This window comes from Electrophorus electricus, chromosome 3 (assembly GCF_013358815.1).
Source record: "Electrophorus electricus isolate fEleEle1 chromosome 3, fEleEle1.pri, whole genome shotgun sequence".
NCBI classification, from domain to species: domain Eukaryota; kingdom Metazoa; phylum Chordata; class Actinopteri; order Gymnotiformes; family Gymnotidae; genus Electrophorus; species Electrophorus electricus.
In genome coordinates this window covers 32068287-32080109 of record NC_049537.1, presented here as the reverse complement: position 1 = coordinate 32080109, position 11823 = coordinate 32068287, and the positions used below count along the sequence as shown (strand labels likewise).

Sequence of the window (11823 nt, the reverse complement as noted above, 5' to 3'; positions counted from 1 at the left end):
TTTCATAATTCTTCTGTTGCTTTCTAGTACTGGTTACTCAAACTTAGCCACCAAATTGAATTTGTCTTACAAAGATTTGACATCTTTCAGATTGTTATTCCTGTAATGATCCTGTGGTTAGGCTGCAGAAACTTGCCTAGCACACGAGGACTGTTTTGTATGTAATATAATTCCTTCCCATTTTTCTCTTCATCCTGGGGGGGTGTCACTTCTCCGCACCGACAGCGCTGGGTTTTCACCTCTGTTTTTGCACCTGCTGAATGGCATGTTTGGCACTCTGATTTCGTGTTCGCTGATGGAAGATTGCTTTGCAGAACCTCTAAGACAGGTGTGCTAGTGTGTTGCTGGGAAGTGTGCTGCTAGGAACAGTTCAGGTATACGTCCCTTAAATACATTCTTTACCATTGCTAGAATGATTTGTTCCCTCAGAAGTACAATACTAATGCATCCTGTACTAATGCATCCTGTACTAATGCATCCAATACTAATGCATCCAATACTAATGCATCCTTCAGCTCGTGTTCAGTTTGTCACCTCTACGTAAGGCAACGACAGCATTAATGAGAAGAATGCAAAGTGTCAGGTGCAGAAAAGGCACTGATGGAAACCACAGAAACACACACATACTCCTGAAAACATGCATAAACAATTATAAAGACTACGTGCCAAATCATACAGGCTTAATATAATGTAAATCTTTCCAGAAACCTCAACCAAACAATAGAATAAAGCAATACAACAGTCAGTGATATCTATCTATCTATCTATCTATCTATCTATCTATCTATCTATCTATCTATCTATCTATCTATCTATCTATCTATCTATCTATCTATCTATCTATCTATCTATCTATCTATCTATCTATCTATCTATCTATATAATCTGCTCTCACTTTCTCTCATCACTCTCTATCTCTGCTCTTGCTGTCTCCCTTTCCCTATCACTGTTCTCTCTCTCCTTTCTGATCTCTTTCCAGTGCTTGACACATTAAGGCTGCAATACTCAATTCTGGCCAAACCTGTTCCATGACTTTATACCACTGAACAGTTAGTTCCCCTCTCTAGCTACTCTGGGTTATGGTTAACACTAACCCTAACTCAACCCCTAGTTCCCCTCTCTGGCTGCTCTGGGTTATGGTTAACACTAACCCTAACTCAACCCCTAGCTCCCCTCTCTAGCTACTCTGGGTTATGGTTAACACTAACCCTAACTCAACCCCTAGTTTCCCTCTCTGGCTGCTCTGGGTTATGGTTAACACTAACCCTAACTCAACCCCTAGTTTCCCTCTCTGGCTGCTCTGGGTTATGGTTAACACTAACCCTAACTCAACCCCTAGTTCCCCTCTCTGGCTGCTCTGGGTTATGGTTAACACTAACCCTAACTCAACCCCTAGTTCCCCTCTCTAGCTACTCTGGGTTATGGTTAACACTAACCCTAACTCAACCCCTAGTTCCCCTCTCTGGCTGCTCTGGGTTATGGTTAACACTAACCCTAACTCAACCCCTAGTTCCCCTCTCTGGCTGCTCTGGGTTATGGTTAACACTAACCCTAACTCAACCCCTAGTTCCCCTCTCTGGCTGCTCTGGGTTATGGTTAACACTAACCCTAACTCAACCTCTAGTTCCCCTCTCTAGCTACTCTGGGTTATGGTTAACACTAACCCTAACTCAACCCCTAGTTTCCCTCTCTGGCTGCTCTGGGTTATGGTTAACACTAACTGACATCTGACATCACATTTAAATCCTGGGTAAAAGCAGGTGGTAACAGGGTCCCCAGGGAACGAGGGCTGAGCATCAAGGCATGTGAGACTCAAACAATGAGCCAAACCATAATGCCAACACACCTGATCATATGGACCTCAAGTGACACTCAATTCTGCTGCTGACATTGTTAAAGATGCAGAATAATTTGAGTGAAGCCATCTCACTGCCTTTTAACAGATGTCCCTAAAATATATATATACTTTTACTATAAAAGTGCAGATATTACAACAACACTGAGGTGTCATGTTATTTGGTAATGATGCATATTGTAAGGTTTGCCACAAGACAATTTATATGTAAGTGTCCATGTAAAAGGTATATTTAATTGCTTTAAAAGCTGAGAATAATTGATGTTCACTTGTGCATAGTCTTACTAGCCTCATTGGCTATCTAGCAATATAACTATGCTAGATAGCTAATATTACATTTTAAATTGAATACTATTTTTAAATGGCATAGCAGATCCTTGCCTGTTTATACACACAGTGAAGTCATAAGAAGCTACAGGTTACACTCTGACACATTACTTTGGGTTTATTGTTTTAATTTTTAAACAAAAAATTAATTATATTGCGAGAAGCTTGTTCTATACAGAATGCAAGCAGACATATTAACAAAAACTTTAGTTCTGTCATGTATCCAAAAGAACTTTAAAAACCAGGAAATCAATGCAAATACATGGGGGACATTTACTCCAGGGAGAAGTTGCAGCTTAGGAGTGCGCCCTCTGCTGCCTGCCTAGAGCTAACATCTGTGGTAAGAGCAGGTAGTGTACAGCCAACAGCCTGAATATGTGGGTCATTTCCAGGTTTTCTTTGTACATTAGAGAGTAATGAGTGTTTGCTGATTCTGGCATGGTACATGTCTATGGACAAACTGAAAGAACTATGAGGTTATGACAATGTTCTACATTTAGACCTTCCTTGTATACATTTACATACACAGCTGATAAGACACAGTCCTAATATACACATTATGCCTTTTTCTGTTGTTTTATTATGTTATTTTCCTCTGTTCAGTTATGTCCTTTAACACATCTTGGACCAGGTTGTGGCTTAGAGACAGGATAATACTGAAGTCCAAAAGGCCTGGTTACTTGGACACGTCCATTCAGAGGTGATTGTTCTCTCTTGCAGAGTTCAGCTCTTTCCTCTGCAGGCCTGGAATGTGTGTTTCTCATTAAGGGGAAGTCCAGTGCAGCACAGAGGGGTTGTTTTGCTTGGGCAGCGCCTGTGTCTGCCACAGCACAGGCAAGAAGGCCAGAAACAACAAGGGACCAACATTAAATCATACAGGCAGCCATTTTCCCCCTTAATTGAATGGCTGGTGTGCTTTTCCCAGGGAGCGGTGTTGTGTGCGGGACTGAAGCGGGACTCGGATGCGTTTCCCCAGGGAGCGGTGTTGTGTGCAGGACTGAACAGGGAAGCAGAGAGGCAGAAAGGGCCAAAGCTCTAAAGAATGATTCACATTCACAGCCATTTCCATCCGCTCTGGAAACCTTCACACCTTCTATCGGCAAGCTGTCAGTCACGAAGTCTAATGCTGAATTCTGTCTCATTTGTATTAGTAAACAAACATGCCCATGTGCACACAGAGGCTACAGCCTTGTCCTTGTGTTTGAGGCATATTTGCAAAGAGGCAGATGCTATGAAGATATTTCTCTAGACCTAACAAAGGTTTCTCCAGTGTCTAACACAGAAACAATGTGTATAATTCCTGTTAAAGTACTTTAGAATTACTATTAAGAAAACATTACTGAGTAAGTAAGAAATGTGGCATGGTGAGGGGAATTAAACTCTCAGAGAAGGTAATGTATCAAGGAGATGGCTTGCTTATTTAGGTCAAACCATGGGGGCATTACAGGGTCATTACAGGGAGGAAGCTTTTAGTATTAGCCTCTATTCATGTCAATGGGATTTGCTTACAAACACATGTAGACATGTGTCCTGAATACTGCTATCTTTGCTTGATGAGGACTGACTTTCTGGGAAACAGGTTTGAGCCAGAGTCTTGAGCTGTGACTAAGAAACATGTGACTTAGTGCTGAGAAATGTCGCCCCAATGCTGATTGTCTGATGTCACGGACAGTAGCTGTGACAACAGGCAGGTTTGTTTATGAGCAGTGATGAAGGGTTCGACCGGTCAGGTTTATCTGGTTAGCTCCACCCATATATGAACTATAACGCTCGAGCCAGAAGATGGAAAAAATTATTATTATTATTTTTTTGATGTTCCTTGATCAATTGATCACTGGATAAAATAATTATTAACATTAAACACATTTAGACTGAAATACAACTGGAAAATATATTCAATTAGAAAGAGCTGCTAATTTTGAATGAAAGTCTGTGGAGAAATACACACACATATATATATATATATATACACACATATATATACACACACACAAATATAAATAACTCAGCACAGCCGACCAGCCAAACCCTTCAGGCAAGAATGCAGGTTATTTCCATTATTATGTAAAGACTGTGCTGTGAGTAATAGACAACTGACAAGTAAACCACACAAAATTATTATTACTCTTGTATCCATTATTATTCTTATAACCATTATTACTCTTTTAAGCTTTTATACATGCTTGCTTACTCGGTTCTTCACAAAGCACAAAGACGTTGTGTATATGTTCAACATCACCTGACTGTGTGCTCATCAGCTGTGTAAGAAATCACAAGCTATCACTCAAACCTTCATGACCAAGTACACGAAACACAGTGCAGTAAACATAGGACCTTCGAACATATGCAGAGACAGTAACTCTGATTCATACATTCATGCTTGAGGTATGGCTGAGCTTGTCTATAATACCTGTGCTTTCTTAAGATAAAGTAGAGGACAATGTCTTATGGGCTTGAATAAAACAGGGAGAAGATGAGCATTAATTTGTCCAGTATTTTACTGTTGGCTGATTATCGATCAACTTTCCTGAGTCAGATACGCTGCTCAGAGTCCAAAGAGAAGAGGTAATGGGAGAACAGTCCTAAGGTGCCACTTCCCAGTGGTGGCATATTCAGTCAGTTTTATCCTTGCTGGACTCTGTAGCACCTGGGGAACATGAAAACAGAATGGAAGCAGATTATTTTGAGGTTGAGGACATCATGGTACTCTTCATTTATTTCATGTTTATTTATTTTTCTTTCTATAGCACTCTTTACCAAGGACATTGTCACAGAGATCTGGGTCAGGCTGACAGAGGAACTATCTGTATAACAGTTTAGCAGGTAGTGTTAAAAGAGAAGGAAAGGTGATGTGGAGGATCTGAAGAAGGTTTATGGTTAGAGTCTCACAAAGCAGCACTAGTTACTTAGATGTCGAGACATTTCCACCTAGGGCTACTGAGGTCAGAGTAATGGCTACAGCTATCTATATTAATTATTAATGTATAGTTCATAGGCTTAGTTCTCGTTAGGGATAAAGGAGGTAGAGATTTTGAACTCTACTCTCCAGAACTTCGCATTGAAGTGATGATTACGGGTAACAGCTGGAATGCTTCTCACTTCATCTTGTCATTCGTGAAATGACTCCTGAATTTGTGCTCATGGGAGTAATTTTATATTGGAATACCTGGATATGATGAAGGTATTTGTACATGGTCCTGTAAAAAGGACCGGGTCGTTGTTGTGAATGTTTAGAGCGATCGTTGGCTCTGATGTGTCTGTACATATCAAGCTGGATCCACTTTTCTCCATATATAAACATACAGGAAAAGACTGAAAGATGGCACCTACAATTTTTCCATCACACAGTATCCAGATTTTGTCCTGGTTATGAGTCCGAGCAAAGACCTTGCAAACACATGCTGTCTGAATAGGAACATTGACATTTGGTCCAGCTTTACAGATGCCGCCATGTGTGCCTAACAGACTTGACCACTTCTGAAGCTGTAGTGTTTAGACATTGTAAAGTGCCTAAAGTGTCTGCACATCACTCTATAGTTTGCTTGTCTACATTTTTAATGATTTTCCAGTATGTTCTGCTGAACAGTTTTGTAACTGATACACCAAATGCTTGTTGTTGTTGATGTTGTTATTTTTAAGTTGCTTTTTGTTTGCTAACTGGCATCAGTGCCAGTGCCTTTGTGACTGGGTTTTAGTTTCTTCAGTGTCATATTTTATCTTAATATTATTTTGTCCACCTGCTGTATATTTGCATGTATAATAGACTACAGAGTTACTTCACCCAAAACCAAGGACTCCTGCAACCCAAAATTCTAACGCTGTTTAATAAAAACCTCTGCATTAATAAAAACCTCTGACCTCTGACCTCTAGAACTATATATACATTTCATATTATAATTGTTCCTTAGCACACATGGTACTGCATATACCCAACAAAGTTCCTAACTAACATTAGAGAAAATTACCATTCTTGGATGTAATCTGTGTACAGGGAGAATAGTAATTACTTTTTATATGCAACAAGGTGTTATTATTGTCATGAGTGTTGGGATATTAACAAAAGTGACTAATTTAGTGTGTACAGTTAACTCATATTTCTAACACACATCTTCCTCCTATCTCGCACACACAAAAATAAATAATTGTATATGAAAGCAAAAAATCTATACATTTTACAATAACCAACACATAAAACATTATAAAGACCATTTGTGCATGGGTAACAGAATTTTTGGGTGATGCATTCCTGTAATAGCTGGTTGGAGTTATGGATGCCAGTGGACTAAAGGGTGATATATATATTAAACCCACAAGAAAGAGACACAAAGCATTAGTGCAGCAGTTGTGAGTGTGTGTGTGCGTGCGCACACATGTGCCCCAGTGTTGCAAGTGCACTTGTGGGTCAGTGTTGGGCAGGTGGGAGGCAGGGAACAGCCTTCCGCCTGCTGTTGGCAGCCTGCTTCACCCCCCCACCTGCTCTGCACTGACTTTGGCAGCATGACGCCCACGATGCTCCTGTGTGCTCCCAGACTCATGATGCTATTGGACAAATATGTGCATGTGTGGGGGAGGCGCCACCAGCCTGGGGAGTGGCGTATATAGAAACTCCAAGAGTGCACAACAGAATGAAAGAACGCACAGTCATTACCAAGTTACTGCAGCCACTGGGACACAGTGCTACAATGCCTTATTGTCACCTTACGGTACAGGGTGTCTTCTTGTAGATGGAGAAGATACACACACACACACACACACACACACTTACTCCTTGAGTCCCAGATGTAGCTGTTGAGGACCTCTCCCAGGATGTAGTAGAGGCTAATGAGTGCTGTGAGGCCGCTGAAGAAGACGAGCCTAGCCCAGGGTCCGATGTGTTCCAGAAGCGGGTACACCCAGAAGCCTGTTACGCTGTGCACCCAGCACATCCTGGGAGACACATGGGCAGGACAGGAGGCTGACACAGCTCACGCTTGCACCCACAGTCTGTCTGTAAGTGTCTGTACTTCTGTCTGTCCAACATGCCATGTGATTAACTGCAGAAGTAGTCAGTGGAGCGTCAATGTGTCTACCAGACTCTTCTGAGTGCTACACACACTGCTGGTATTGTTCCTCTTATAGATGTTCTTACTCAGAGCAGTGGTCATGCAACTAATATCCTAAAAAGATGTCTGCACAAAGCCAAAAGCCATGAACTAGTTTAAATTGTTTTTTTTTGTGGAAAGTGCAGTGTATGGTTAATTCTGAATGGCTTTATCAATCTATTTTTTTAATCTATCTGTTTTTCTTAGGAGTAGATTTTAATGATGCAGGGAAAAGTATGACTTAATTATCTAGCATTATAAAACTCCAGGTAGCAGACAACATTCACTAGTATCCTTCATGTCTAAAAGCTCACTGTAGTGCCCAAAACTTACATCACGTCCTCATTTTAATCTTTACTTTATCCCCAAACGTCTACAGTAAAATGTGTGGGAGTGTCTGACTGGAAGACATGGTTTACAGATCTACAGATGTATGCATTTACCATGCTTTGGGATCTCTCTCTCTCTCTCTCTCTCTCTCTCTCTCTCTCTCTCTCTCTCTCTCTCTCTTTCTTTCTCTCTCTCTCTCTCTCTCTCTCTCTCTCTCTCTCTCCCTCTCTCTCACTCCTACACACACACACTGTAATGTAAAATTTCCTATGAATTTACCAAGCTTCATTGTGCCAATGGAGCCCAGCCTAAGTTCCTGATCTAATAAAGTATGCCTAATCTACTTAAATTAAGAGCAGGAATTAAAAATGAGTGTAAAATACACCTGCTGGTGGCTGGAGTTAATCCTAAATCCACCTTTATAACAGGGTCCTGTGTACCTGAATACACCTGTATAACAGGGTCCTGTGTACCTGAATACAACTGTATAACAGAAGCCTGTGTACCTGATTACACCTGTATAACAGGGGACTGTGTACCTGAATACACATGTATAACAGGGGCCTGTGTACCTGAATACATATGTATAACAGGGGCCTGTGTAGCTGAATACACATGTATAACAGGAGCCTGTGTACCTGAATATACCTGTATAACAGGGGTCTGTGTAGCTGAATACACATGTATAACAGGAGCCTGTGTACCTGAATATACCTGTATAACAGGGGCCTGTGTAGCTGAATACACCTGTATAATGGGGACCTGTGTACCTGAATACACCTGTATAACAGGAGTCTGTGTACCTGAATACACCTGTATAACAGAAGCCTGTGTACCTGAATACACCTGTATAACAGAAGCCTGTGTACCTGAATACACCTGTATAACAGGGTCCTGTGTACCTGAATACACCTGTATAACAGAAGCCTGTGTACCTGAATACACCTGTATAACAGGGTCCTGTGTACCTGAATACACCTGTATAACAGAACCTGTGTACCTGAATACACTTGTATAACAGAACCTGTGTACCTGAATATACCTGTATAACAGAAGCCTGTGTACCTGATTACACCTGTATAACAGGGGCCTGTGTACCTGAATATACCTGTATAACAGGGGCCTGTGTAGCTGAATACACCTGTATAACAGGGTCCTGTGTACCTGAATACACCTGTATAACAGGGGCCTGTGTACCTGAATACACCTGTATAACAGAAGCCTGTGTACCTGAATACACCTGTATAACAGGGGCCTGTGTACCTGAATACACATGTATAACAGGAGCCTGTGTACCTGAATATACCTGTATAACAGGGGCCTGTGTACCTGAATACACCTGTATAACAGAAGCTTGTGTACCTGAATACACCTGTATAACAGGGGCCTATGTACCTGAATACACATGTATAACAGGAGCCTGTGTACCTGAATATACCTGTATAACAGGGTCCTGTGTACCTGAATACACCTGTATAACAGAAGCCTGTGTACCTGAATACACCTGTATAACAGGGGCCTGTGTACCTGAATACACATGTATAACAGGAGCCTGTGTACCTGAATATACCTGTATAACAGGGGCCTGTGTACCTGAATACACCTGTATAACGGGGGCCTGTGTACCTGAATACACATGTATAACAGAAGCCTGTGTACCTGAATACACCTGTATAACGGGGGTCTATCATACATTACCACACAGTACCATCAGGGTGTCAAGCAAACATTAACACACAGTGACTGTGATTGAAAGGCAGTTACCACAGAACATAGCCAAGAGCAAAGCTGCACACAGCCAACAGTCCGCAGAGCCTGCTGGGGTATTGATGATGTGTCGTTCTCATCTCGATTATGACGAAAGGGAGCACTGTTGTATGCTGGAGAGCAGAAAAGGAGACATATTAATTTCACAGGAGGTAGAATAATGCATCAGACCTATTACAAGGTAGTTGTACAACTTTGTGTGGAGGGCTTTGTGTGGAGGGTCAGGGTCTTACTGAAGCTTGGCTGCCCTCCCAGATGCCCCTGCTGACTAACGTCTCTTAGATTACACATATCCTTCTACAGCTGCGCACCGACTGGTTTCCTTTATCCTTCCTGTGAAAGATCCTGGGATGTCCAATAACTGGAGAAGTTTCTGGGAAGTTTCTGGGAAGTCTAATAACTAAGACACGTTATGCCAGTTTAAGTATTTTATACTGAATATAAATTTCTATTACTAATTAAACAATGCAAAAAAAAAATGAAAGATAGGAATGCTAATAGGCTATTAACTAAGATTAGCACTAATGAATAAAAATTAAAATGTTAAATAGCAACATAAGCTTTTTTTTTACTACTGGACATCCGGTCTGTCTGAAGTACACCTTTAATAATCACTAATGGAACAAACTAAATGCTCATTTATCAGCCACCTTAGTGAGTCTTTTGTCTCACTGCTCAAAAGACCAACAACAATGTCATCGTTAATAAACCAACACCACCGTCATTAACAGATCAACAACAACAACTTATGGATAATGATTTGATGATCAGCAGTGTACACGCAACAGTAGAAATACATAATGGGTAGAGTAATACACCACTCCCAGGTGAGTCTATTTTTTAAAGATTTGCCATGAGATGAAAGTACAGCAACTGACAAATACTTTATTGTATAAACAAATGTTTCTGTTTCATTCTCCAACTTACATATTTTACCTTTTTGAGAAAAGCAGAACTTCAACTGTACTGGGAAGATGCATCAAATTGCATAGATATAGTCATAATTTGCTTTTTATAAGTTAACAAACAATAAGTGAATAAGTGAATTACTATTCTAAGGTAATCCCTACACATCACACCATATAATGCTACTTATATTCTTACATCAATTTAAAAAAACTAAAGATGAAATACTTTGCATTACACACATAATTTTAAAATATTCTTCAAGGGATCCCTCTACAATATATCTTCATAAACGGACTTTCACCATCAGCCACACAACGATTTATACAAATGAATCACGTAATGTCTTCTCCCCCTATGAATTCATAGTCTTTATTTATTATATAATTTTGAAAGTCATAATTTCATCATTTGGTTGGACTAATCCTATATGTATCAGTGCTATCAAGCCCAATTACACCATCTCTGCCCGAATGGTGTGACAGATTTGCAGGCAATGTTTAATGCATAGATAATAAGTTAACTGAGTAACCAATCTCCAATCCAGCACTCTTAAATAACTCAAATGACTGCTTGTTAAACACTGAGTTTCTTATTCACTCCAAAGTATATCCCCTCTTGCGTGTGATCCTCAGGTCAGCAGGTCCTAAGAAGCACCCTACACTTTAGGCTTCAAACCTACACATTTTGTTTCAAATATAATGTGAAGGAATACGGAGTCATTGTCCTGTTACTTATGGCCTGGGACTCCATGTGGAGTTGTACATGTATATGCATTAAGGTATAAATATACAAACCTTCTCCAATAACTCAGCAGTTAGCTTTTACTGGATGATTAGTTTAGATTTAATTAAAAATGTAATTAACATGATAGAAAAAATCCTGTGTAAATCAAGAAAGTAATGTCTGCTGGGATCTAGGGGTTTGTATCGACATACAATTAACAGATAAGTGAGCAGAGTTGACATGAATGTAACAGGAAGCAGAGCTGAGCCTACACGCTCTCCAGACGTCTGCCAGTACTGCGTGGGCAAACCATTTATATCACACTGTTAAATCCCTCTCGCTCTTCTTCGCTCTTTTAAGGACACTTAAATGCGAAGGAGGATTGTGAATAGAGGAAATTGTGTGGGATTTGCACTTGTGTATGAAGAGTTAACTACGAGGCAGCGAGAAGCTCTGATGTCAGTGGACAAGAGATGGAGGTAAGTGGTGTCTAATCTGTGCTAAAACAGGACTCACCACATGTTGCAGGTGCAGCGCCTAACAGTTTTTTTGATATTTATAAATGTCTTCCAATGAGACACTGCTTAATGTAAACGAACATCTCAGAATAAGTGTGCTGATCTAGGAACAGTGCTTGTTTACAGAATCTTTAGAAATATGTTCATATAATACTGAAGAAGCTGATCTTACATCAGAAATATTACTAAATAATTAACAAGGGCCACTGCATGACCTGCCTTAGTCAGATGAGTCAACTTCCCTGTCATCATGAAAATGGTTCTCCATCCATCTGAAACACACCACACACATAAATCTCCATGTCTGAAACAC

The 11823-nt window shown here is 40.4% G+C and overlaps 2 protein-coding genes across 4 annotated transcripts in view; both read right to left on the bottom strand.

Moving 5' to 3' along the window:
* Positions 1-2293: 2293 nt before the first annotated feature.
* Positions 2294-11823, bottom strand: part of aig1 (androgen-induced 1 (H. sapiens)) — a 42444-nt gene continuing 32914 nt past the window's right edge. The window contains exons 4-6 of the mRNA XM_027019345.2: positions 9358-9473; positions 6948-7108; positions 2294-4829 (exon numbers count right to left, since the gene is read on the bottom strand). Coding sequence (XP_026875146.1) covers positions 4795-4829; positions 6948-7108; positions 9358-9473 — 312 coding nt within the window. The 3' untranslated portion in view covers positions 2294-4794. The remainder of the gene's footprint in view (positions 4830-6947; positions 7109-9357; positions 9474-11823) is intronic.
* Positions 7857-9343, bottom strand: LOC113583174 (delta and Notch-like epidermal growth factor-related receptor). Of its 3 annotated transcripts, XM_035524362.1 has the most exons (3): positions 8791-9343; positions 8496-8561; positions 7857-8396 (listed from the first exon to the last, which is right to left on the bottom strand). In XM_035524362.1, exons 1-3 carry the CDS (start codon positions 9282-9284, stop codon positions 7943-7945), a joined length of 1014 nt encoding a protein of 337 aa, XP_035380255.1. In that variant the 5' UTR covers positions 9285-9343; the 3' UTR covers positions 7857-7942. The 3 variants fall into 3 exon arrangements, with proteins under 3 accessions (XP_035380255.1, XP_035380253.1, XP_035380254.1); XM_035524360.1 differs by having other exon boundaries at positions 8496-9343; XM_035524361.1 differs by having other exon boundaries at positions 7857-8561.